This window comes from Hydra viridissima, unplaced genomic scaffold (assembly GCF_058129835.1).
Source record: "Hydra viridissima isolate aposymbiotic clone 2 unplaced genomic scaffold, HvirCarnegie_v1 scaffold_10, whole genome shotgun sequence".
Classification (NCBI taxonomy): Eukaryota; Metazoa; Cnidaria; class Hydrozoa; order Anthoathecata; family Hydridae; genus Hydra; species Hydra viridissima.
In genome coordinates this window covers 15,723,852-15,751,649 of record NW_028324309.1, presented here as the reverse complement: position 1 = coordinate 15,751,649, position 27,798 = coordinate 15,723,852, and the positions used below count along the sequence as shown (strand labels likewise).

At 26.7% G+C, this 27,798-nt stretch overlaps 2 protein-coding genes across 5 annotated transcripts in view; both read right to left on the bottom strand.

Annotated features, from left to right (window-relative positions):
* Positions 1–366: 366 nt before the first annotated feature.
* LOC145181188 (kinesin-like protein KIF23) lies at positions 367–19,242 on the bottom strand. Of its 3 annotated transcripts, XM_090065752.1 has the most exons (35): positions 18,631–19,242; positions 17,246–17,332; positions 16,271–16,303; positions 15,967–16,072; positions 15,214–15,350; positions 14,497–14,612; positions 14,316–14,379; positions 12,998–13,104; positions 11,704–11,816; positions 11,386–11,507; positions 11,122–11,224; positions 10,858–10,949; positions 10,703–10,768; positions 10,467–10,520; positions 9,368–9,429; positions 9,161–9,195; positions 8,995–9,048; positions 8,403–8,467; positions 8,167–8,269; positions 8,022–8,080; positions 7,652–7,692; positions 7,435–7,480; positions 6,435–6,497; positions 6,274–6,333; positions 5,305–5,355; positions 5,127–5,216; positions 4,570–4,845; positions 2,899–2,995; positions 2,498–2,565; positions 2,375–2,392; positions 1,839–1,910; positions 1,490–1,599; positions 1,292–1,358; positions 947–1,005; positions 367–765 (listed from the first exon to the last, which is right to left on the bottom strand). In XM_090065752.1, the coding sequence occupies exons 1-35, from the start codon at positions 18,697–18,699 to the stop codon at positions 750–752; spliced, it is 2,781 nt and encodes a 926-aa protein (XP_089921878.1). In that variant the 5' UTR covers positions 18,700–19,242; the 3' UTR covers positions 367–749. The 3 variants fall into 3 exon arrangements, 2 of the variants coding, with proteins under 2 accessions (XP_089921878.1, XP_089921879.1); XR_016444702.1 differs by lacking the exon at positions 2,375–2,392 and having other exon boundaries at positions 2,485–2,565; XM_090065753.1 differs by lacking the exon at positions 2,375–2,392.
* Positions 19,243–21,637: 2,395 nt separating this feature from the next.
* The window catches only part of LOC145181254 (proto-oncogene vav-like), a 29,652-nt gene continuing 23,491 nt past the window's right edge, over positions 21,638–27,798 (bottom strand). Inside the window, exons 18-28 of one of the 2 annotated variants that reach the window (XM_090099465.1) lie at positions 27,371–27,446; positions 26,518–26,555; positions 26,357–26,426; positions 24,562–24,596; positions 24,367–24,456; positions 23,346–23,382; positions 23,186–23,242; positions 22,801–23,087; positions 22,656–22,723; positions 22,449–22,514; positions 21,638–22,357 (exon numbers count right to left, since the gene is read on the bottom strand). In XM_090099465.1, the coding sequence (XP_089955591.1) occupies positions 22,325–22,357; positions 22,449–22,514; positions 22,656–22,723; positions 22,801–23,087; positions 23,186–23,242; positions 23,346–23,382; positions 24,367–24,456; positions 24,562–24,596; positions 26,357–26,426; positions 26,518–26,555; positions 27,371–27,446 (857 nt within the window). In that variant the 3' untranslated portion in view covers positions 21,638–22,324. Of the gene's footprint in view, positions 22,358–22,448; positions 22,515–22,655; positions 22,724–22,800; positions 23,088–23,185; positions 23,243–23,345; positions 23,383–24,366; positions 24,457–24,561; positions 24,597–26,356; positions 26,427–26,517; positions 26,556–27,370; positions 27,447–27,798 lie in introns of those variants that run through there. The other variant, XR_016456126.1, reaches the window with a different exon arrangement.

Below are 27,798 nucleotides of genomic sequence, written 5' to 3'. Positions count from 1 at the left end.
TTTGTAATCGACCCCGTCTCTTCTAAAAAACCTTCAACTCTCCATTCCTCAATAACTGCGCTAATTTCACTTCAAATTGCAATTTTTCTTCTGCAATTACCTTCGATGTTATTTTTCTCGGAAGTCGAAAGATTAACGTCGTACGTTAAAAAAATTTCTCAATAAAAATTCTATTTGAGTTTATTTAACGGTTTCTGTATTAAATAACTCAAGATGTTTTTTTTTTAAAATCGAAACTAGTTGATCGTTCCAAGCATAAAAATACAACAAAACAACAGTTGAAAAATTATCATTAAATACGTGATTATTAAATTCATGAGATAAGATACTTTGCTCCCGGAAGATAAAAAAAAGGGAAACACCTAATTTGCCATTAATAGATTTTCTAACAGAATTATCCAGTCACTAATAAATATATACAAAATGAGAAACGTGTGTATCAATATTTAATTTAAAAATTATTATACACAAACCAAAAAAACAAACAAAATCAACAGACAATTCAAGAAAATACAAAAGTATGTTATCAAGTACATCGTTTTCACATCATGTTATACCATTACTTGGCTGTCATTTGTAAGTTTTTTAATATCCTTTAAACAAAAAGTTTATGGGCTTCAAATCGATCATCATCAGCGAAGATGAATACAAAAGACGATGGTGATCACTGACACACCGCCATAATTATATTTTGTACATAACGAAATTTCAAATATTTTTAAATAATTTATAAAAACGAGGATTACGAATCAGTTCTTTGATTTCCTAAAAAAAAAAAAAAAATTTTTAATTTCAAAATAAAATATTTAAGAAATTCTGGTGAAAAAAATGGCTCGCTTCCTGTGACAAATTTAATGGAAAAAAGGATATTTCAAGAATTATTTTAAAATAAAAAAAAAGGCGTCATCGCATTTACAAATCAAAACGCTAAATTCAATTCTCTTACTTTGCATGATGCATTAGGCCAGGCTCACACCCTGGCTTTCCTTCAATACCGACCGCACACTAAAAAATTGAAATATAGAATATTTTAAAATATGGTAATCAAAAACCGCGCCACGAAATGTGGCAGTCTTACACCATACAGGCAGATTATTCTGCTGTGCAAATCAAAAAGGATCGAATTTATCGACGGCATTTATCAGTTTTAAAAAATAATAGCTAATAAAATTATCTATAAATGATTTTTTGGATAATTTTATTAGTTTAATAAAATATATATTTACTTATAAAATGTCCTTTTTTCTTTATTTGCACAGCAATATTGCATAAATAAATACGCTTTTCTTACCCTTGTCTCCACACTTGTCCAGCTATCTTCACTCTGAGCTCGATCCTCTACAGATTTTCGTTTTCCCCTAAAACATTAATTTTTTAAAGATGATAAATTATGTACAAAGTATATACATTATAAATTATATACAGTCTTCACAATATTGTAGTTACTGTTTATGCTCTTGTTTAAGTTAACATGAAACTAAGTCTTTACCCTGTGACTTTGGGTAGAGTGGCAGGCTTGACCTCGATTGTTTTCTTTAACGTCTCTACATCAGTGAATTGAACGCTGGTCCCACCTCCTCTAGTTTTCATTACTTCTCCCTGAATCCAAAATATCATTAAAGTTTAGTCAAACAAACTTACTTTGGATATTTTAGACTCATTTTTATTAAACATACTTAACTCAGCATTTCAATAATTTTGATAGAAATAAAAGGTGTTATGGATTTTTGACATGTCTAACTCATAGCAAAAAAGCAACGTTTGGTTTAAAAGTAAATAAAACTGACGTGGGTAATTTACATACCAAAAGTTAGAAGAGCGAATTCTGTGAAATATACCTTAATTAACTTTGTCTCGATCTCTCCACTTGAATCCTCTTCTTGATGTGTTAATATATAATTTGGTGTGGCCTAGCAAGAAAAATAAAAACTTATTTAAATCAATTTCAATTCAATTTACAAATCAATTGAAAATATAAGATTAGAATTGCCAATAAAGTCTGCTGATGAACTTTTTAAAAGTTTTTTTTCTACTTTTAAAAAAAAGCAACTTCAATATAATCTAATTAACTTTAATCAAGGTAACTTCAACTTTATGCTATAAATTTTTAAAAATTTTCATGTCCAGCATCTTTTTTGCAACTTTCATCAATTATGACAATAAATCTCATAATTAGCATTTAGAAATAGTTGGAAAATGTAACTCAGAGTAACCAAATGAAAAAACATCATTTTAACAGTGTTTGTAGAGTAAAAAAAACAACAAAATCAGCGAACTTATTTCAAAGCTGAACTCATAAAACTACAGCTATTTACCCATAAAACTACAGCTATTTTCAAAGAAAAACTTGTCCAACTAAAAATGTTAAACTTACATCTAATCCAAATGCTTTCTAAAACCAACAAAAAACACAATACATTAAAATACATTTTTATTAACTAAAAAAAAGAATAACACCTAGGTAAGAGAGCATATAGTTTTTACAACCTAAAAATACCTTAAAATCTTTAACATTAGGAGTGTTTACTGTTTTTTTTTTTCGTATTTGAGGTTGCATTACTGTATCTAAATAGAAAAAAAAAAAAAAATTAAAAAAAAAATCACAAAAAAATGAGTTTACTCTTATCAATTCTCTTTTAAGAATAACCTAATGATACCTAACAATATAATAACCTAATGATACCTAACAATATAATAACCTAATGATACCTAACAATATAATAACCTAATGATACCTAACAATATAATAACCTAATGATACCTAACAATATAATAACCTATTGATACCTAACAATATAGAAATCTATCGAAAGTTAAATGACAAAAATGATCAATTCTCTCTCAGAAATTCTGCTGTACAAAGCTACTTTTAATTAAAAGTAAATATAAGACAGTAACCAGTGCTTAATGTTGTTGAAGGCTTATGTTCCAACCAATAATCAGATGATCTTGAACGGCGATGTTTTGATCTAATCGGAGTTTGCTTTTCTACTATCTAAAACAACACACACATATACATACATACATACATACATACATACATACATACATACATACATACATACATACATACATACATACATACATACATTACATACATTCATACATATATATATATATACATACATATTTTTATTGTTAATGTAATTTAACAAATTGGTTACAGCCTCATATGGCAATAGTCTTACAAGTTGAGTTTTAATATAAAAACACTGAAATAGCATTCATTGATGATTTTTTATCAAAAAAAACTACCCCAGGAAATATAAATCTTATATTTAAAAATTTTGCAATAAGTAGATAAGATTATACTTATGAGAAAATCATAATATATAGCACAGTTCAGTTCTCGTAAATGAATAAGTTATGTAATGCAATTACTTGTTTGATGAAATGAACTTCAAATTGATTTTTTAGCACTTTTTCACTATATCTTGCAGGCTGGGAAGTTGTTTGCATTTGAAAATAAAAAAACTAATGAAAAATTCTGTTATATTTTGCAATACTATTAGGACAAAGGAAAAAACACTGCGCAGGCTTGTAAAAAATATGTGCTGTGTATGGTCAGCATACTTTATTCAAATCTGTTGCACAGAAATAGTTTGTTTGCTTTTGTTCCGATAATTTTAATGTGAAAGATGACTCACATTCTGGTCATCTGATCAGTGAAAAAGCTAATGAAATTTTTGAAAAAATCCAGCAAGATAAACATATCAGTAGTATATAGTATTAATATTGGTACAGAAAAACTGGCTATAAAAAGAAGCTTGATATATTTTGATATGATTGAAGCCTAACAACAGGTGAGGCTGTGTGTGTGGTGGGACTGGAGCGGAATCATTAACTATAAGTTACTTCCAGTTGGTCAGACAATTTATTTTCAAGTCTAGTGTGGGCAACTAGAGAGATTATACTAGACAATTGAAAGAAAATGGCTCAAATTGAATAGTAGGAAAAAGTGTTATCTTTCATCATGACAACGTCCAACTTCACACTTTGTTGATGATCTGTCAAAAATTATGAGAGCTTAAAAAAATTGTTGCATCCACCATATAGTCCAAATAAAGCACCCTCTAACTACCACCTATTCTGATCTCTGCAAAATTCTCTCAATGGAATAAAGCTGGTCTCAAAAGAAGCCTGTGAAAACCACTTGATTTAGTTTTTCATTCAAAAACTACTGATGTTCTTTACTGATGGTATCTTAGATCTACCCGAAAAAACAGCGAAACCTTTTTGATAATAATGGAGCTTATTTGTTTGAAGCTTTACTAAAAAAACACTACAAACCTTTTTACAGAGTCAATAATTATATGTATACATATATATGTAAATATATCCGTCTGAAATTTAAATATCTGTTTTAATGCTGTTTTAATACTTATTTATGAAGGAGTGCTGTAAAATATCAATAAGATCCCTAAAACAATTAAAAAAAACAACAGTCTATTACACAAGACAGTCATTTAAGTAAGGCTACTTTGAGTGATTGGAATTTTAAAATTTAAATATCCTAAAGATTTAAATATCCTAAACATTAAAAAAAATTTTTTAAAGTAAGAATAATACCAGATTACTGCTGACTTTTGGAGTAGGATTTAGAACAGGTGGTGGAGACTTTGATCGATATTTAGGTGTAGTACCATTTGCAGTTTTTGTTCTAAGTTTTGATGGAGGTTTTGCAGCAACTTTAGGAGGTCTAGGAGTTTTAACTACCATAGAAGGTTTTTCGTCTTCTACATTTCTACTAGAAACAATCCTATTTTCTGTCATGACAGAGGAGAAAGGATAATTATCAGGCATGACACTTAATCGGGTAGAGTTTTGCTGAGGAAGCTCTAAGTTCTAAACAATTATAGTAAAACTTTTAAGAACATTTTTAAGATAGAAATTTTTTTATATTAAACCAAAACACAATAGATTTTTTAACTAATCCTCTACTTTACCTTTAAGCTTTAATCTTAATCTTAAGTATAATAGGAAATCATTTGCATAACAATTTTATTATATATAATAGCTTTTTTTTTTAAATTCAAAGTATTTAACAGTAAAATATTTAAACAGAAAATACTGCATTTCATTTGATCTTTTCTTTACACATAAATAAAGATTGAAGTTCTATATACCTGAACAACATCTCGGAGTTGCTTTAACTTCTCAGATTTTTCCAGAATGTGTTCCTCCATTTCAAGCTTTGTTGCTCTAACTTGCTTGTCCTTATAATACAGAACTCAATAATTGGCTTAATCTACAAAAAGTGTTATTTATCTACAAATCACATACAGATTAAAAATTGACACTTACACACTCCTTCTTCCAACGTAATCTTTCAGAAGAAGTAAGGTCTTTCAATGTCTAAAAATAAAATTAATTTTCTTGCTAGCCATTTGTAAGAGAGTTTTTGATTGTTGATTTTAAAACTGAAAACAGTTCTGCCTTTTTACAATCGAAACTCTTGTTTTAATTGTGAGAAGGTAATCCTATTCTTGATTTAAATAAGATATCAGTAGCTTTTATGGTGGCTTCTTTCAAATACACCATCCTAATGCATTCTGTTATATTTGTGGCTGCTACACCCCTGTTTGCCAGAGATAAAATATTACAAATTTTATTAAACTTGCCTAAGTTCTATTTTGATCTTCAACTTGATGACCACAAATCTTCAAAGGTTTTTCTCCCCAGAAGATAAATAGTACAAATCTATAGGTTATGAAAGTCCTTCATACTAAACATTTATGAGCTTCTCAGCATTTCAGTTAAAACTGAATGAGTTAGTAGGTAACTTGGCACTTTCATAGAAAAGTAACAGCATGTGTTAAACCAAAAGAAAGTTTCATACTTTTGCAAAACATGAGGCAATACATTTAGTAAAGTTTTTTTCAGAAGACAAACTATTTTTTTACTGCTGTGATAATCCAGGCTCATTATTGTTCATAACAGGGCATTGCCATATATAATCCAGCAGAATGGGGACTGTTGATAGTTTAATACCTCAAGTATACCTCAAAAATGGCCCAAACCTGCTTTTCAGAAAGCATTAATATTCTTAAACTCCTTTTATAAACATTGATCAAATGCTTGAATTTTGCAGAAAAAAAAAAAGTTCAAAAAAGTATATAACTTTTAGAAAAAACCTGACAGCATATTTGAATTCAGCAGGACCAAATAAAAAAAGAACAAGTGCCAGAATCAACGCAACAATTTTTTTTGGTTTTTAGTTTAATTATAACAACAGAAGTTATAAAGCCTTCAGATGAATTAAAAAATGATTACTTGTTTTAATCGATGCTTTTCTTGCTTCTCTTTTAAAAGTAAGTCTTTTTGCTTCTCCAACTAAAAATAAATATACATATACAACTAATTCTACTTGACTTTGAGAATTTTTATCAGCAGTTATAAGCAACAAAAATCATCAAACATTCAATAGAATGTACCTCAGCTTCTGCTTGACGCTTTTGTGTCTCAAAAGAATGATTTGATCGTTGTAGATTCTCCACCTTTATTGTAAACAAAAAAAAAAAAAAAAAAAAAAGGAAAAGAAAAAATCAAATGAATTCAGAACATTTTAAAAATATTTAAGCATGTTTACACATCTATATAATCAGATTTCAAAGTAGAATTTAATATAAATAACTTATAACTAATTAGCAATTCAAAAATTGCAGAAAAAAAAAATCCTTTTTTAAATTTAAACTTCATTATTGTAAAACATAAAACCATATAAGGCTAAACATATCAAACTACAATAACTATAATGTGTTCAATGCTTAACAAACATCGTGATACAAATATCTAATTTTAACAGGAAAAATTTAACAAAATCACCAAAAGTCATAACTAATAATAGCTGATAGTAACTGATTTGAAAACCACAAACAATAAAAGTGTTTTGTTTATAATTAAATTCAATTTCTTAACATCTGTCGAATAATATTTTTGAGTGTGTTTTGAAGATTTTTTTGTTTTAACAATTTTCTGCAAAAAGATATTTTTTAAACATAGAATTATATATTTAGAAAAGTGTATATACGTAATCAAAATTGTTCTAAGAATGTTTGAAAGACATTGAATTACCTACATTTTAAAAATTGAAAAATTTAAACTATTAAAAATGCATCAATCTATATTGCAAAAATAACTTTTTAAAAAAATTACAAAAAAAGCCGGCACTTTAAATATGGGATTTTTTAAAAATATTTTTTGAGCCATAACTTTTAAATGTATACTTCAGGTTACATTTTTTGTTTAAATTTACACAAAAAAAAAAAAAAAAAAAAAAAAAAAAAAAAAACATTCCAAAAAATTTATTTTCAAGAAAATAGATTTTGTTTTGACATCAACTTTTATAAACACACAAATTATCATTATTACTAACAAGACTATATACTTTTTAAATGATAGCTTGACAGAAGATCACTTAGAGAAATTACTGACCTTTTCATTGACTTGACGCATTCTTTTCTCAAAACTCTTGCTTTCACTAAGTGAAAAGAATAAAACCAAGAATCACTCAAATATAAATTATTTCAATATACTACACTTAGCATAAAAATAATCAATAAAATTCACACTCCACTTAAAAAAAACAAAAAAAAACAACAAAAAAACAACTGTAAAATAGAAGCTAATAAATAAATTTTCAAAAAAGTACCGCTCTTTTTCATTTAAGATAACTCTCTGTTCTTCAATAGCCTAAAAAGAAAAAAAGTTTTTTTAATTAAAAATGAAATCTTTACATTTACAGCCTAAAGAGAAAAATTTTTATTTTGTTTGAGTTAAAAAAAAATACTACAACTGTCTTTTAACCCAAAAGGCTATAAACTGTCATGTGATTAAAAAACTTCAGAAAGTTAACATAATATATCCTATTTAAGTATGAATTTAATAAATGTGAATTATTTTCAGAACTTCAGTGATCGCAAACTACAAACTACATAAAAGTGAACAACAATTATCTTTTAAAAACTGAGATTACAATTACAACTTTGTATGTTAAAAATAAAATTTAAAAAATATTGCACCTTGGTAAGATCTATATTGTCTTGTTCTAACTGTAGAATTAAATTTCTAACTTCAATTTCTTGAAATGAAAAAAAAGGTAGAAATTGTTATCAATTTAATTCTTAAACAATATAACATAAAAACAAACATTTAAATTTAACTTACGTCTTTGGTTCCAATCCATGAATAACGTTTTTCTTAACTTAATTCTTTCTTCTAAATAGACTGCTAAGTTACGAAGAGTTACCATATCCTCACATGATGATAACTATAATTTAACATTACAGTAAGTTGTTAAATATAAAACCATGAACTTTAAAATAAACATACAGCAATCAAAAATACTTTAATTCTAATTTTTCTATAATTAGAAAAATACATGACATTTAGAATAAATTTACTTGTAGTAATGGCCATGGTGGGAAAACTTGTATAGGCTGAGCTAAATCTTCTTGACTTCCAATATCTACAAATACATTTAATGAAATACTTCTTTATAATTTAAAATAAAACTAATATATACTTTTTTAAAGTTGTTGACTATATTGTTTTTTTTTTTTGCAAATCAGTAGAATAAATGATGGCAATTGAGTTTTTTTTTAAAAAACAAACAAACAAAAAATAAAAACCAATCATCATACAAAAAAACAACAACAAACAAACATACAAAAAAGTTAATCTTTTAAAAAAATGCATATAGAAATATATTTAAAAAAAATTAAAACAAATGAATAGGTTCAGTGCATAATATGAAATCATTTTTTCTTAATTTAAACTATGATTTACAAATGTGACTGCAGCATAAGTTTAGCTATATTATTTTTAACTTTATTGGAAAATTCTTTACATTTGTTTTCTTGGTGGGAGGTCAGAGGAGCTTATAGAAATAAACTAATACTAACTGTCAAAAAAAACAACATTTTAAACACAATTTAGGCAAAAATATTCAAGACCTTTTATTGAAAACATTAGGAAATAAAAATATTAACTGACCACTACTTAAAACATCTTCTACATCTTTACAAGAATCTTTAAAAGCCTTTGATGCTAAAAATACAAAATTATTTGAGAGATAACATGCATAGGATTCCATAAGTATTACATAACACAATGTTTTTATATACAACTAAAAAAAGCAATTTGGAAATAAGCATTATACCATTTCGTCGTCCAGGTGTTAGTCCAAGGTCAAACCTATAATGTTAAATAAGTTGTATTTAATTTTGAAATTTAATAAAATACATCAGGACTAATATTATCTTTCATCAATACCAATCAATGACATTAACATAGTTTCTTAAAATTGTTCTTTTTTATTCATAAAAACTTAAACCTATTTAACAACTTTTAACTAAAATATAGTTACTTGACACCATCTGATCTTGTTACTTTAACTTCTTGTGTCATTTCAGCAAACTTCATTACATGCTAAAAGATAAAACAGAACATTTTGTCAGGATAAGAAATACAAGTAAGAAATATCATCTCTGATTTGCTTAAAAAAACATCTGATTTGTTCTAATAACAGTAAAAAAAAAAAAAAGAAAGAAAGAATAGAATTTCATACAACTTAGGAGAGATTTATGTACCTAAGGCTATCCTACATTATTTGATCAATATTAAGTTCTCAGTAAATTTACTTTGTCAGGTGATTGCTAATACTAATAGCTATTTTTTAAATCTAATTTTAAGTGTTAGAGGATGTTGCTGGGGCAAGTTATAATTGGAAAATGCTTTTTTATGGTCTAAAGTAGAACTTTGGTTTTCTTTTCTTTATATTTTTAGATCTTAAATAAAATAATTTTCTTTAAGTTCAAGTACATAGTTTTGTTAAGAACAGTTAATAGATGCAATGTTAAATAAATCTCCTCTCAGAGTTGGATTTTTAGAAAACATTGTTTTGTATGAGGTAATCTAGCCTTGTACCTAGGACCACAGGTGTTTTGCAGATAAAAAATGTTTTTGATCACGAGTTAGATTATTGAATTCTGATTGGTGCATAGCACTTTTTTTCTCTGTTGTTTTTAGGATACCATTTTACACGTAGAGAATGTTAATTTTGTTATTAGTATTACAATCAAGTTAACTTTCTTTAACATTCAGAAGTTATTGTGTAATTTATCTAATGAGGATTACTGTGTAGATTATCTAAAGGGGATATATATACAAAAACTAATGTCTGCATTTTCTCTAATTATCACAGGGTGAAATCTAATTTTTAAATCTAGTGGCCTTATGTACAATTTGTTAAAAGTTAATTGTTCCTAGGACTGCTTTTTTGTTTTAAACAATTATCAAATATAAATAACCATTTTAAACAAGCCCATGGCTTATTTTTTATGCATTGAAAAAAATCCAGCCCTAGATACACTAATCTCCATTATATTAGCACAAAACTCTCAAAACAAACCTATATTTTAATTGTTTATTGTCTCTTTATTAAATAGTATATAAAAAAAACTTACAATACTTTCATCATAGTCTTCTGAACGAGGATTCAAACAAACTATCATACGAACCTAAAGAGTGAAACATTTGTTAAAACTATATCTCTGCTATCTAATGAATTTTAATTAAACAATGGTTTCAGAGATACCTGTTAAAACAATGATTGCTATTATTTGCTAAGACTATATTCTCTGCTATCTAATGAATTATAGTTAAATAATGGTTTCAAAGATATCATCAGTAAATTAGTTACCTTTCCATCCCCATCAAAAAAATTCTTGAACAAATGAGTCAATTTAGAATCACGATAAGGTACGATCTAATAAACAAACATAAAGCTAGAATTTAATTTTTAGTAATTAAAAGTAAACAAAAGTTTTAAAAAATTCTCAAAAAAATCTAATTTACTTTAACTGGATTTCCAATATCTTGAGACTTTTGGTTTTCTCTAAGACAATCGATACAAGAGCGTAATGTCATCAAGGAATTGTTAATGTTTCCTGAAATACAAATGCCTAGTTATTGCCTCATAAATATCATACACAAAACATAAAATATTTTCCAGAATATTTAATTCACATTACTACTAAATAGTTTTATGATTCGATATAATCAAAATAGGTACTTATAAAAAAAGAAACACTAGAAAAAACATTCATTAAAAGTACTCACCTGCCTCTCGTACACGATCACCACCAGCATTAGTTCTACTCATTCTTTCAGAACCAGCCAAATCACATAAAGATAACTGACTAATACCAATAACATCACTATTCTAATAAAAAAAAACATTTATAAAAACTAAAAATTTCAGCAAATCAATATTTTCCTAATATGAATAAAAAAAATTTCTTAAAGGATCAAAAGTGAAAAAAGAAAAAACCTATAAAAAAAAAGAGAAGGAAAACAATACATTCAAAAAAAAAAAAAAAATACGTTGAGTACTGCAGTTCCATCTGGTCCTAAGGGAGCTTGAACAAGTCTAATGTTAAATACACTGTGACTTCGACTTGATTCTGTATTTAATAAAGTATGAGCTGTTTTTCTTCTATTTTGACCTAAAGCAAAAATAAAACAAACTATAATCTTCAGAAATGTATCAACAATTTTTCATTCTTTATTTGAATTTAGTGTACATTATTATGAAAACAATTTTATCAATTTAAACTCTGCACTTTCTATTTTAATATACTACTTTGTAATTTTAGATTGTAAATATTTAATTAGCTTTTGTAATAACTTTAAATTTCAAACCTCTCCAGAAAAGATCAAATGCTTCTTCTGTACTCTTTACTTCAATTTCAATTGCTTCATAAACAAACATATTCTTCCTTGGATCTTCACGCAATATTTTTGATATTGGCTGCCTGAAATTTTTTTAAGTTTATATCAGTAGTTAAAAGAAAACTATAATAACAATAGCGATAACAATATTTGTAATTTACTAACATAAAAAATTTAATAACAAAAAATTCCTGCTACATGTTTGCCCTACATTTAAAAAAGTATAAATATTTTTAGTAAATCATTAGATTGATATTTTAAGGTGAAATTTAAGCAAAATTCTATTTTTAGCGCAATATGATCAAGTGGTTTTTACATGCTAACAAACTTTGTTGTGATCAAAGCATTTTGTATATATATAATTTTTATAACAGAAAAAGCCCAACTATTTATCCATAAATTAACAATTTTTTAAGTGAGGTAGTTAAGTGGAAGATAAAATTTTTTTTAACAACTTAAAAAACAATTTAAAAGAACATTACCAGTTATATGATGTGTGCAGATTTAAATTTTCTGCCTATGGAGATTACTTTCTGCCTATGGAGATATTTGACATAATGTTTTTTAATTCAGTGTTGTTTAGAAATCACGTAATCAGTAATATTTTTTATTGTTGCAAAATATTTTTTTTTTATAAGTTTCCCCAAGATTTACCATTACTTCAAATACTGTAAACAACTCATTTCACTTAAAACATTGAGTTTTGATTAAAATATTTTGAGAGGTTATTTTTCCATTTCATGGTTTTTGAGAATACAGCTCCAAGATCTCTTTCCAAATCAGATGACTTTAAAACAATTTCTTCCATGCTATAATTTCTACACTAGGGTAATAACAAAAAAAATTCTTTATGAAACCACTTGCAATTGAGTAGAGTTTATCTGTAGTTTAAGAATATAAATTGCATTTTTCAAAAAAAAAAAAAAAAAAAAAAAAAAAAGGACATTTTTTTTTAGCTTTATTCAAAAGAGTAATAGTTATAACTAAGCAACTTTTGTTAACAAATAAGATACAGAACAGTTAGTAATCTTTACAAAATGTACAAGAAATGTTTAAAAAATATTTTTTGAACGCTAACAACCAATTACTTAATAAGCTTTAATACCACATGTTAATAATGCTGCATCATGTTTTAACTGACAAAATTTTAAATTGAAAAATTTTTGTATGCGAATGCAACTCTTCTTGTTATGAAGCCATGGGTTACAAACAACTAAAAGCATGGTTAAACATTTGAACCATTTTAAGAAAATATTTTACTTACTTTTGCTTGAAAACATCATTTGCAGAATCTTCCAGTAAATCAAAGACAGAATTATTGTAAATTTCCACAAATGAAATAAACACACTGTAAACATTGTCCTCGTCAACCTTTATTAGAGAAAAACAGCTGTTGTAAAAACTTGTAAAAGAAAAAAAAAGAAAAAAAAAAAGATATATGTTATCCATAAAAAAATCAGTTTATCCATGAAAAATGTTTAAAAAAAAAAAAACAAACTAAAAATACAGTAGGATTCTTTTCATATATTAAATTTATAAATTTCCCAAAATAATTAAAAGAGTTATAAATATGATTAACTATTTTTAATATCTTTAGGACTAATGTAATCAGTCATTTTAAGACAATACATTTTTATTGTCTTTTCTGACCTTACTAAAAAATTCAACAGTTGAGTCAGGTTTTTTGAGTCATTTTTCCATTTTTCATTTATAAATATGAGAAACATGCACCTTAATATTTTTTGTGTTGACTTTTTTTTATTCTATTTTAATTTTGCTTTGTTATCATTGTGTTAAATAATGAGCATTTAAACTAAAGGAGATAGGAGCTGTATCAGGAAATTATTTTTTAATGTGATTTCATTGATTTCAGTTAAAATAGTTAATTGCACAAATGTAATAAAAAACTATTAAGCAACATGAACAGGTAATTTTAAAAGATTTTAATAAATATTAGATACTGTTTATCACTATTTATTACTGTTCAGTGCATCATATTCCAGATATTTAGACATTACTTCAAATAAATGACTGTCCTGTAATGGATACAGGTTTGTTTAAAATTGTATTATTAGGTTCTTAGTTATTGGCAAACATTTGAAAAGAAACTTTGAGCATTGTCCAAAAATAGAAGCCGTTCCCCAAAAACTTTCAATCCAATTGAATGATTTTGCTGCATATAAAATGAACTCATAAACTTCATTGTTTATGAGTTCATTTTATATGCAGCATTGTTTAATATTGATGAAACAGGTCTTAAACTGTTTACAAATAACCTAAGGTGTTTGCTCCCAAAGACTATTAAAATAAAAATCTTTTCAGAATATGAATTGTTTATGGAAAGCACATTCAAATAATGATTCAAAAAAACATTCTAGTGATTGCTCTACATATACATTGAGCTTAGACTAAAATAATAGCAAAAAAGTTCAAATAGCCAATAACTCTTTTAATACCTCATAAAATTTCAGGTGTTTGATCTTACAATGCCATTTTTTGTAAAGTAATTTTATTTACATTTAAAGACAGCTTTTGTTTTAGAAAAACCTCCTTGAATTTAAATTAAACTTTTAGTGATTTACCTCTAGCTTAGTAGAGTCTGGAACTCTTATCATATCTCCCATTCTGTCATCATCATTTTGTCTTCTAAAAACAATATATAAACTGAGGGAGAAAAAAAATCATTAAAAAAAACTATTTTATTACAAAAAATACTTGCAACTCCTTCTTAATGCAAAAACAAGAGCATTGTTTTAAATTTACTTTGATTTTTGAGACAAATATGCAGCTTGCAGCTCCAAGGATTTTCTTTTAGCTTCTGAAGAAGCATCACTATCACTGAGCACCTCAAATCCATTGTAACCATCAGGTTTAAACACCTTTAAAAAAATTCAGAAAGATTTTATAGAAAATTTTTCAAGATGCTTACACTTAACTACAGATGTGTGTGGGATGGAGGTGATGACAAAATAAATCAGAATTCTTAAACTGAATTACAAAAAGGATAGATGAAATGACAAAAGATATGCATTTTGATTTCATTCACAAATTCTATAGAGAGATTGGATAGAAGGTGGGAAGATGATTGTGAGTCAATTACTGAGTAATATAAGAAGGGGTAGGGGTATAGAAATTACACATGATTTTAAAAAAAAAGAGCAGCATCAAAAATAAAAGGAAAAATTTACTACGTAAATGTAACAACTTTTTCCATTTTAACAGAAATGAAAAGAAAATGAAAGAAAAAACTTTTTTTAAGTATACATTAATTTTTTTAAAATTAAAATATATTTATCGAAGAATTTAAATTCAGTAAAATAACATACATTTACAGATAATATAAAATATTAAAGATACTTTATGGACATATCATTTCATAATAGATAATTAGGGAATCATATAAACCACTTTTTGAATTTTAGGTTTTCATAATTTGTGTTTTGAAAAGCATAAAACAAAAAAGAAACCAAAAAACCATACACATCTTGATGCTTGAAAATCATTAATACTGTTAAATAAAACATCCAAACAACGTGGTAGAACTCCTCCATCAGAAGGTGTTCCGTTCATCGTGTGGGTTTTTCCTGATCCAGATATACCATACATGAAGCATAAACCTAAAAAAAAAGGATATTTTGTTAAAATCACAAAATTAAAGAAGCCTATTTGACAAAATGATAACTTTTATATAGTTGAAGATAATTTATATTCAGTTGCTAAGTTAAGAAGATTACAGGGTTGCTTTAATATAATTTGAAAAATGCTAAAAATTAAAACACTAAATCTAAACAACTTCTTCTACTAAACAGCCAGCAATCACTTAGTCAAATAATCAATATTTTTTATAACTTTATACTTTAAAACATGATTAGTGAGTGATACCAAATAATCTGTGGTGTGTGTCATTTTTTTTTAGTGCAATATAAAAACAGCTTATTATGATATAATTTTTTTTAAATATTAAATTAAAAAAATGAATATGTTTATGCATGTGATATGCATAAGATATCTGTAGAATATGTATATTACATGAATATGATGTATATGATATATATATATTAAATATATGTAAATATCTATATGATATCGATCTTAATGTCAAAAATAAAACAGTTTTTTTTTGAAAACCACTGAAAAAATTGTTAATTTATGAAAATAACAGTTTAGATTTAAATACTTGAAAAAAGAATTTAAATCTAAACTGTTATTTTCATAACTTAACAATAGAAATACCATTTTTGCCATTAAGAAGATCACGGACCAATGGTAAGCCTACACTCTGAAACAAATGGCTCTGGGTAGTGTACCCAGGAAAGACTTGACTAAAAGTACATCGCAGCTAAATAAAAAATACATAAAGGCTTTAAACATTAAATTGGTAAATGAATTTATCTACAAATGGTTTATTTATTAACTTCTTTGCAATATATTGACAAATAACTTTTTGAAATGATACATTACCCTAGTATAAGATTATGTAATTTTAAAAAAAACTAATTAAAAATTGTAAAAAAAAACCAAAATAGGTAAAGCTTACTTGTTCAACACGACCTGAAGAAGTCTTCAAATTCTAAATGTAATTGAATATCAAAGAAATTCTTACTTTTTAAAGATGACACTATATCAATTCAAATTACTTTAATTGCATGATTCACATTCAACATAGTATTTAATTATTTAAAAACAAATATTTGATTTTGTTATTCAATTAAATTGAAACTTTTCTAAATGAGAACTAAGTCTTTTTTTTGTAAACTTTAAAAAGAATTTTAATTGTTGAATAGCAACTTGAAGCTGATTGTTCAACAGGTAAGTGCTGTCTTGACTATTAAAAGCTTATAATTAATACTTTTGTATAAAAGATATTTATCAATTGTAGAAGTGGTTAAAAAATATTCTTATGCTTAAAAACAATGGCTTTTCACTGCATGAATGCAGCACCTAGCTCTGCTATATCTGAAAGATTATTCATGCAGTTAGTTAAAAAATCCTAAAGAACACTATCCATAATAAAAACTTGTTGTTGTTTTTGAAAAATTAAAGGAAATATATTTAACTGCTTTTTCTATAAGTAGAATAAGGGACAACAATTATGTGTATAAATCAATATATAGTTTCATTTAATTAAGTATTACTGAACTCAGACTAGTGAAAAATGATAATTAATAAATACTAAATGATAAAAATAGCCAAAAGTTACAAGATAATTCTTAACCTAGCTGTAACACTTCAAGTGTCAGTGACATAAAGTCCAATAAGTTGAATAAAAGTTGAATATCTAACTAGAAATCTAACCAAATAGTAAAAAAAAACGCATACACAACTAAATTTTTGAATAAATAGTCTCTCAATAAAAATCAAGAGATTGTTCTAATTTTAATTCTGTAAATACACTACTCCTATTTCCTATTTTAAAACTTTTAGAAACAATCATTCAAAATTTGATCAATCAACTAAAACAAATTTGTTATAAATGTAAACCTATTTTAAAATAAACAAATAGAAAACTTACTTTAGGTGCATTTAATTGAACTACATTTTCACCGCAAATTTCTACACACGTCTCGCTGTCAAAACATGGTCTTATTCTGCAAAAAACCTAAAACAAAATTTAGTGGTATAAGAAAATCCTCAACCATAAAAAAGGTAAAGATTAGTCTATTATCAACTAAGTTTAGAAGATTGGTCCATCATCAACTAAGTTTAACTCACAGCATTCATTAAGCCTTTGTTAAGGTATTGCATGTAAATATAAATTTTTTTGATAACCTAATCTTTCTAACAAAAATTATGAAGGGACTAATACTTGACTGATACATTTTTAATTAATGAACTTAAAAAAGCTTTAATACTTCAAATAGGTGATAGAAGAATTCATATTTTTTTATATTCATTATCTACAAGAACCTTGGTATTATCATTGAATAGTATATAATTGAGTATTATCTATCTTATTGAGTAATATACATCATTTAGCAGTATATATATCATTTTCACAGTGAAAACAAATATGAATTGTTCAACACAATTATCAAAATAGATATTCAAAAAAAAAAAAAAATGCTAAAAACATTAAGAATTTTTCAAAAGCCAATTCTGTAACTGAACTAAATTCTGAGTCTGAGTTAGTTTGTAAAATAGAATTAACAGCTTATTCAACCATTTCGTAAACAGCAGGAACATTAGGCTAGTAATTTTAACTCAATTTGATCATTTTTTCTTCTTTTTTAAATCTAATATCATATAGATTGAAGATGTCTGGCTACTGTTTGAAAAAAAAAAAGACAAAGCTAAAGTTGCTTTATTTAAAAATTTTAAATTAGTTTGCTTGGATTTAAAACAGTTTGGTTGCTTTAAAACAAGCAAACTGTTTGAATCCTTATTATTAAAACTATTGTGAATCTTGTTTACTAATAACTAAAGCATAACTAAAAAAGGTGAAAATAATTTTTTTATAAAATAAAATTAAAAAAATATGATTTGCAAATAACATATCAGAACCACCCTTAAAATGATTTGGTACATGTCAGTCTGTGTAAGGTCATCAGCAATCTGATATCCTAATAATTTTAATGAATCAACATCTCCAGCATGTGTAACCTAAATACTGATTGTACTGCATTTACACTGACTGATAGATTTACTTGATTTGATGGTGCTAAACCAACTTAAACTTTTTTTTTTTAAAAAAATAATAAGTTTGAAATAACTCTTTACTTATTATAACCATGGCAAATACTAATAATTGTTATTTTGCAGTAAATAACTATATATTGATAATATCAGATATAATTGCTACACCAATAGGTGGTACATTATAGTATTAAAAATGAAAAATAGTACTTTCCAGTAAATAAATAGAAAAACAGAAGTAAATAAAAGTAGAAAAAAAATTACCTCAACAGGATCTTTTAACTTCAAAGAAGGTGATGCTTTTCTTGATCGCAAAATTCCATTTTTTATCATTTTTTTAAAGCACTTTTGTTAGAAAATTTTTTTACAATAGATATAAAAATTGAGGTTGTTTTAGTTTTATTGGTAATTAAAACATATATCCTTGATATTGATGCCAAATTACAAACACTAACATTAGTTTATAGCCTGCACTAAATTACACGTGAGGTGAGCTACAGCATAATTAAAACCTTTAACTTTATTAAGCAGTATTATAACCGCAAACCACCACGTATATTCACGTTAGTATGAGTATTAAAATTTATTATTCGAGTGCTTGGTAAACGTAAAATTATTTTTGCCTACCTCACAACACAAAAATGAAATTCTCGTTTAGTAAAAACCAGTTTATACTTGATTAAAATTGAAGTTAAGAATACCTAAGAAATGTCTCATTTTGAAATATTTTTACAATTTTAAAAGAAAAAGTAACATCTTTGAATGATTAAATTTTATTTCATAAAAAAGTAAAACGTGATTTTGAGTTTAAAGTTTAAAAAAATGACAGAAAAATCAGTCATTGTTCAACTCTTCAGAGTGTTTACACATTCGAAAACGGCGACAGTTTTGGCGCGTCTAGAAAGAAAACCAATCAAAACTTTTAGCTTTGCTCACTTAATACAGTCGCATTCATTAAAATTTGCTCAGAACAAGTCATACCAAGAATCATCATACAGGCGTTTGGTTAAACGTTGCGACTAGTTTCTCTCAGATTTTATTTATAAATGATAGATAAAAAAAAAGCATACAATTTAATAAGCTTATAGCAAAAATAATAATCTAGTTAGCTAATCTAATGCATATCTCTTTTATTTTCTCACTAAAAACATTCTGTAAAAGATTAGGAAAACTGAGTTGAAGAAGCGTAAAATTGAACAAACTGAAAAAACGTGGTGACATAAAAATAGCCAATAATTTTTAGTGCATTCTTGTGATGAAAATAGTCTGAGAGCTTTTCGCATACGTTTTTAATGCATGAAGCTGCAGCGCACAATGTTTTAAAACGAAAAAACAAACAGAAAAATTATCTAAACGTCAATTGTAAAACTCATAAATATGGATGTGCAAATTCCCCCACGACACACACATACTTGCACTATAGTGGTATTGGGTGCATGCGATGGTACTTTTTTTACTCAAAGTTTGAATTCTTTGTCCGAGAGACACTCTCGGATCATAAATGTTAAGTGAATTGGACCTTAAGTTAACAAACAAATCGGTTGCAAAACTGATATTTAAGTTATAAAGAATTGTTTAATCTGGTCTACATTTGCCTAAAGAATGAGGACGAGAATTATCATGGTGGATGACGATATGGTTCTTTTTTTTTTTATAGTCAATTCGCCTCGATTGTCGCAGGAAGGAGCTCAAGCTGAGTTAGATGTTACTGTTAATATTGAGCTGCCGCCTGTTTTTTGTCCGTATTCCACCCTTGCTGACGTTCATCATCGTCATTCCACCAAAAACAAATGCCTTTTGAAAAAACCCATCCAGCCTGGCCTTTCCGAACTTTTTGAGGTTACGAACGATCGTGTATTGGATGACATTGAAATCGTGGGATAAAATTCATGTTGTCAGACTATCGTTCTTTTCAACGGCCGCTAGAAGGGGCTAGTCGTCTTTTAGGTTTGTATCGCTCGTTTTGAACAGCTTAAACCATCTTTCAAATTGACTTTTGTTGATTGCTCCTTCACCAAAAGTTCTTTAAGATAGCGAAATGACTCCGCCGACTTCCAACCTCTTTCAAAGTAGTACTACATAATATGACGAATTTGAGTATGATTTCAACATGGATTTTTATTAACTACAGCAAATAGAGTAGATCACTTTAAAAGCACAAAAAAAGACCAACGAAAATTTTTCAACGAAAATTTTTTCAACGAAATGTAATTTTTTTTTGTAAAAGAACTTTTTTTTGAAAACCAAATAAAAAACAAATAAAATAAAATAAATAAAAAAACCAATAAATAAAAGCAATTTCTTAAACTAAATTTGCTTTGAACATGCTGAATCTAAGTGCTTTTAAAAATACTCATAGATCTGTTTCGTATACAAAAAAATAACTTGTCGAAACAAAATATTTTAAGATGTTTGAGGCATCGCAAAGCTTTTTCTAAAATATATAACTTTGTATCTCTAGATATATAAATTATTTAAAATTCGATCTTGTTTCAAACGACTGATATAGAGGTTTCTAATTTATACCTTTTTTAGATGAAAATGTGCCTCTACAGGAGATGTTACAAGAGGAGGAAGGTCCCAAGCATGCATCAAAACTCGTCAAGTCACGATTCGATATAAATAAAATCAGTGTAATGCAAACTCTTGAGCTTAAATCCTTGAATCAGTATTTTGCAAGTCAAAAAAAGAAATCAAGGTAAATTATATTTAGCAGTAAGCAGTAACTGTATTAAAGTAAAACCTAATAAAACAATCTTTTTTTAAATCATTATTGAAAAGTTTTGTTCATATCCAAATCCAAAAAAATCCTTTTTATGGATTATTTTTGTATGATAGGTTTAGAAATGTTGAAAAAATGTTTCTTTAAACTGCATCGGTCACAAGCAAAACAAGTTCATTTCGACTTATCGAGTTTGTATCATGAGTGCACTGAGGATGTAAAGGACATGGGATATATCAAATACGAATCTCATATTGATCAAAAGTTCTGTTATTTTTGAAGCTGCATAGAATTGAGACAAAATTTTATCTCGATCAATATTTTTTGTATTGATATTGAAATTGTAGGTAACGTACTAAGTTTTTTATAAATTTAACAAGCGTGTGTGATTATTTAAAAAATTCATTTTTTTTCATTTCAAACGGCGAAAAACTACGCTAAAGATGTGGATTTGGAAACAGGAAATTTATTTTACCATTTTTTCGTACCCTGTTGAACAGCTAAACTATTCAATCAGAAAATATTTTATCAATAATAAAAAAACAACTCTTTAAGATTCATAAAAATATGTGGCTTTGTAAAGTCTTACATTTATATATACATAATATTACATTACCATTACACGATTTGTAATAATCTGTATAAACAATTGCAAAATACTTTAAACTTCCTCTTTAACTCATGTAAACTATAAGAGAAAATTTAAAGCGTCCGAAAAAGCACTTTACAAATTCTATATATACAAAAATATATCCTACTATTCATAAAAAAAGTTTGAAATAATTTTAAACAAAATATAAAATCTACTTTCAAAATATTGGAAATATGCTTTTTATTAGAACTTCCGTATTCCACGAACTTTTAACATAATTTATATTATATCGTGCTATTTACACTTTCTTGATATTTCGAAAACAATAAGTAGTGGTCATTCCTACCATAAAAAACGTTTAACAGCAAATTTGAAAATGTTCGAAAGTTTAACAATATTAAAAAGGTATCGTGGATTCGTTTTTTCACAAAAGATCCTACATGCGCTTCAATTACTTCAACTTTAAAGCGTACAAATCGTTTTTGAATTGTTTTTAAGTATCGGAATGCTATAAAGTCATAGTAAATCCTTATTTGATGACATTCTAAGTAGAGTATATCTAATCGAAAGGTAGTCAAGAATACCACCACAACTCATACGAAAACACAGCTGGAATAGCGATACTAGGGATTACGTACCCCAGCTTACTCAACATAATTGCTAGGGAAATAGCCTTCCTAAAATGAATTTCAGTTCAAAAATATATTAGCTACTGCCAATAAATTTAATTGCAGAAGAATAATTCGATCAGTGGTCTTTGCACCTTACCTTACCCTGGCATTCACCGTACCACCAATTACCATCATCAGTGATTACATTAACATGTTGGCCAGCCTAATAAAAATTTTTACCTTGATGAGATTTTTCACCTAATTGACTAGTAAGATATATTACAACAATTTTCAATAATTTCCGGACCGATGTGAGGATATGAAATAACTCTTAAAAATAAAGGACAGAAAAAAAGAAAACAACCTGAAACGAAAGCTCTTGTTCTGTTCGGGCTTGCCACAAAAACTTCGCTGTCATAACTCGCTTAACTTCTGAAATTTTATTTCTTTCGTTAAAAATGAAGTAAAAAATTTTAACAAAGAGGAGGAAATAATATTTTGTTTCTTACTTTGTAGCACTCCTTTCGTCAGTTTAGTTGGGAGAGATGGAAAACTGACGCCAAGTGAATTTGCTTTATAATAATTAACCAATTCTAGAACACTTGAGAATTGCTTAGGGTCAGTTAAAAAATATTTATTGTTGGCGTAACTAACTTTAATATGCTTTGTGTCGTTTTTAAAACGTATACTAATAGCAAGACCAGGCTGATTGGGACTTTCACGAATTAAAAACGCACCATCGCCATAGCTACTTAGCATTACAGCAGCATCATCACGAGACAGTACACCCGCATACCTAAAAAGTTGTTAAAAAACAGCAAAATTTAAAAACGATTTAAAAGAATTAAGTTGAATAAATGTCAGTAAGATTAATTGCATAAACTTGAAAATTACCATGGAAAACCCTTCAAACTTTTCTGAACAGAGCTCGGTACCGTTTGTATAGATTGGCTGAAAGGGAAATTTGATTACATCGTAATCGTGAAAGGTAATCGTGAAAGCATAGTAATCTCCTTAAAAACAGAAACAAATATGTTTGAAACTATTGACTTACGCTGAATTGTCGATTGACTCGCGGGATTTTAAGTGGACTAAGAATGAATAAATGATAAACTAAGCACATTATTTATAGATATTGATTCAAAAAAAAAATTATACATATATCAATAAATATTGTAGTTATATTAGTCATGACAATAAGCAAAACTGCACTTTTAGATGCTTAAACAAAGAAATGCCCGTTTTCATTCAATACTTTCATTCATTTTAAATCAAAGGTTTAAAACTAAAAAGGGGAACAAAACAAAAAGGATTTTTTCTCTTTTTTATTAACTGTTTTCAACTGCCGGCTTCACTAACGTCACTCTGCTTGGCAGCGTTTTGTTGACATCTTGATTGTTTTCAATTGACCACACTTCCATTTTAAACTTTTTGCAATTTATAGTGCAGAATATTTTTTTACCACACTATAAATATTGCGAATCTACTGAAAACTTACATTTTCTTGTAATTTTTTATTTTATAAAAATCAACTTTAATACTATTGTAATCAAAATTGAAATTATTATCGAACTTTACTCTGCCAAAACTATACTTTAACTTTTTGAAATATAATACAAAGGAATAATTAAATGTTTATGATTCTTAGTGCCAATAACTTTAACATAAAGATTGGTCTTTATAACTGTGAGATTTTTCAATTTTTTTTGGAAGAGTTTGATAAGGTAAAGAAACTGTAAATAACCATTTGAGATTATATGAACACATGTATTGTTAAACTGATGATTTTTTATGAAATATTTTTTATCTGAATCATCTATCCATGTTTATACCACTATTTTTTTACCCATATTGCATAAAAATGATTAAAAAAAAGAAATTTACAATTTAGCATTTTTTTAAAAATTTCATTGGAGTAATTGTAGGCAGTAGTAATATACACTTAATATAATTTTGTTATTATTAACTTTATTATTAATACATTAAAGTTCTAACAGCACAGAAGTCAAAAATGGCATACACACACACACACAGAGTTTATCAGTAATCAGTTTACATGAAGAGTTCATACATACTGGTAGGCTTTGAAGTTACAGGTTTATTTGGAATGATTTTACATTCAGGACATTGTAGCAAACATTCTCTGTGAAGAACAGTGTTACAACCTGTAAAGTTGAAAACATAAAACAACAAAACATAAAAAAAAAAAAAAGCAATAAAAATTATCTTAATACTTTCAAAACTTAAACACTTTAAAATAAAAAAATAACCTGCATTGCATCGATATCCTTGACTTATCTGCCCCCTGAAAGTTAAAAAAAAACTATCAGTAATTTAATAAAATTGTCTAAACTTTCTAATAAAAAATTTAAACTTTAAAGGACGATTGGATGAAATAGTCTAGTTAACCATGAGTAAATAGACTTTGAGTTGCAAACAATAGTATATATGGCTATGGCACTTTTAGCTGTTTTTCAAACAACTATGTTCAGGAAAGAGAAGATAATTGAGCATAAAAAATTCAATTTACCCAACAAAGGTCTAAGCAAGTCTGCTGATTTAAATGTATACAAATTATCAATCAAACCTACTCACTTAAGTCTAAAACTACAGGGACAGCAAATGCAAAAACAAAACTCTGCCCACCACCCACAAGACAAGGGCAGTGACTGCTGAATCTTTTTGTATCATCCACTGGTTTATGAGAAACTAGTACTGAACTTCAAGGTATTTCAAAGTTGTCTGCCTTATACTAAATTAAAAAAAATGAACATGCAAGTCTGTAAACCTCTAAAGAAAACCTCTAAAGAAACCAATGACCAAGTTGCACATTCGAAAGCAAATTTAATAATGCTGTAAATACTTGCAAGTCTGTAAACCTCTAAAGAAACCAATGACCAAGCTGCACATTCGAAAGCAATTTAGTAATGCTGTAAATACATGCAAGTCTGTAAACCTCTAAAGAAAACCTCTAAAGAAACCAATGACCAAGCTGCACATTCGAAAGCAAATTTAGTAATGCTGTAAATACTTGCAAGTCTGTAAACCTCTAAAGAAAACCTCTAAAGAAACCAATGACCAAGCTGCACATTCGAAAGCAATTTAGTAATGCTGTAAATACATGCAAGTCTGTAAACCTCTAAAGAAAACCTCTAAAGAAACCAATGACCAAGCTGCACATTCGAAAGCAAATTTAGTAATGCTGTAAATACTTGCAAGTCTGTAAACCTCTAAAGAAAACCTCTAAAGAAACCAATGACCAAGCTGCACATTCGAAAGCAAATTTAGTAATGCTGTAAATACTTGCAAGTCTGTAAACCTCTAAAGAAAACCTCTAAAGAAACCAATGACCAAGCTGCACATTCGAAAGCAAATTTAGTAATGCTGTAAATACAGGGATTGATCTGCATGAACAATTCACAAATATGGAATGATAAAAGGCACAATTAAAATTTATATGCATCCTGAGAAACTGGTTTGTTAATCTCAGGGCCTAATCCATGTAACCCCCATAATAGCCCCTATGTGTGCAGCTGGACGAAGTGGGTTATGCATGTTTGCAACTGGGAAAAGAATGAATGTCATCAAGTGTTGCAAGATAAACTTCATCGAAATTAATGGCAGAGAATTATTATCCATGTTGGTTCTGTCACACTGATAAACCTGTAATGATATGGATACAAGAACAGAACATGGAAACATTTATTTGTATCCTAAATTAACTTGACTTCAACTCCATATAGATTTGGAAATTTGCCACAAGCTCATTGTTGCTCACAAATGAGTTGTCAGAGCTTAAAACAATTAAAATGTTCTTAAATAAAAGATGCAAAAGTTTTGGGTGAAGGAAATTACACAGGAGTTATAAACTCAGTGTGTAACAAATATCATTATTAAACTATCATTTTATAGGCTTGCTCTGTGATATACAAGTTTAATAAAAAGTTAAAATGAAAAAAAAAAAGATACTTGTACATGAACAAACAGAAAGACTTTAAGTATTATAACATATACTGAGAAAAATGGGAAAACTGTTCAATAAAAGCTCAAAACATGAAACTGTACCTCAGTAATTTTGAGCACTTAGAGCAAATTTGAGGAACTTCAAATGTTGTCAATTCAAAAGAATGCTTATCTAAAAGATTTTAATATCATAAAACAAGGGATAAAATAATAAAAATTTGAGAAGGAAAAAGTACAAGCTAATCAATTAAGTTAAAGTGTACCTAACTTTCCATTCAAATATGATAAAGTAACAGCTTCTCTGTAAAAAAAAAAAAAAATTAAATATAGATAACAATAATAATAATAATAATAATAAAAATAATAATAATAATAATAATAATAATAAAAATAATAATAATAATAATAATAATAATAATAATAATAATAATAATAATAATAATAATAATAATAATAATAATAATAATAATAATAACAATAATAAAAAAAAAAAAAAATAATAATAATAATAATAATAAAAAAAAAAATAATGATAATAATAATAATAATAATAATAATAGTAATAATAATAATAATAATAATAATAATAATAATAATAATAATAATAATAATAATAATAATAATAATAATAATAATAATAATAATAATAATAATAATAATAATAATAATAGAAATAATAAAGTTAAACAAACAAACTTATATTAAAATTTATAAATTGAATACTTTTTCAATCAATTGCTTACAAACAATAAAACAATTGTTTATTTCAGGATCCTTGAATGATATGAGGCCCTAACTTTTCTTCTGGTTACAAAGTGTTACTTTGTTACTGTTTAAAAAATATAAACAATGACTCCTGGGAAATTTTTCTTTGTGACCAGGAAAGTGATCCTTGTCACAAGTGGTGAAGTTTATTTAGCACTAAATCAATTAAAAGCTTTGGAAAAAGGCAAATTTCAAATTAACTTTGTTCTGATTTTATAAACAAAATTTTTTGGGAAAAATTATTGTTCTTTTAGCTTGAACTAAATCTAAAACTGTATAAAAATTATTTTTTTTTTTAAAAAAAACATTTTAACATAAAAAAGATTCAGAAAGATAGTTAAAGAAACATACATGCATCTGGAAATTTCTGTTTCCCAAAGTAATTTTTCAGCTTGTGTTTTAGCAAACATGGTGCAATTTTTTGCTTCTATAAGAACAAGAAGAATGCATCAAAGTTTTATTATAGAATAAGAATAATACTAAAATTTTTCTGAGTGACACAAATTAAACTTATTGTAAAATTTGATACTTTTATAGAATTTTAAACCAACTAGATTAATGTGTTATAATTTTGTGTTATATTTTTTCATTAAACTTTTAATAAATATAAAGCACTTTATGTTGTATACAACATAAAATATATACAATTAATAGCAGTTTACAATATATAATATAGTATGTATGACAAAAGAAAATAGAAAAAATATAACTTATAATTAGTAATTTTTATATCAAATAAATTTCATTTTACAACTTACTTTTTTAAAAAGGAAAAAAAC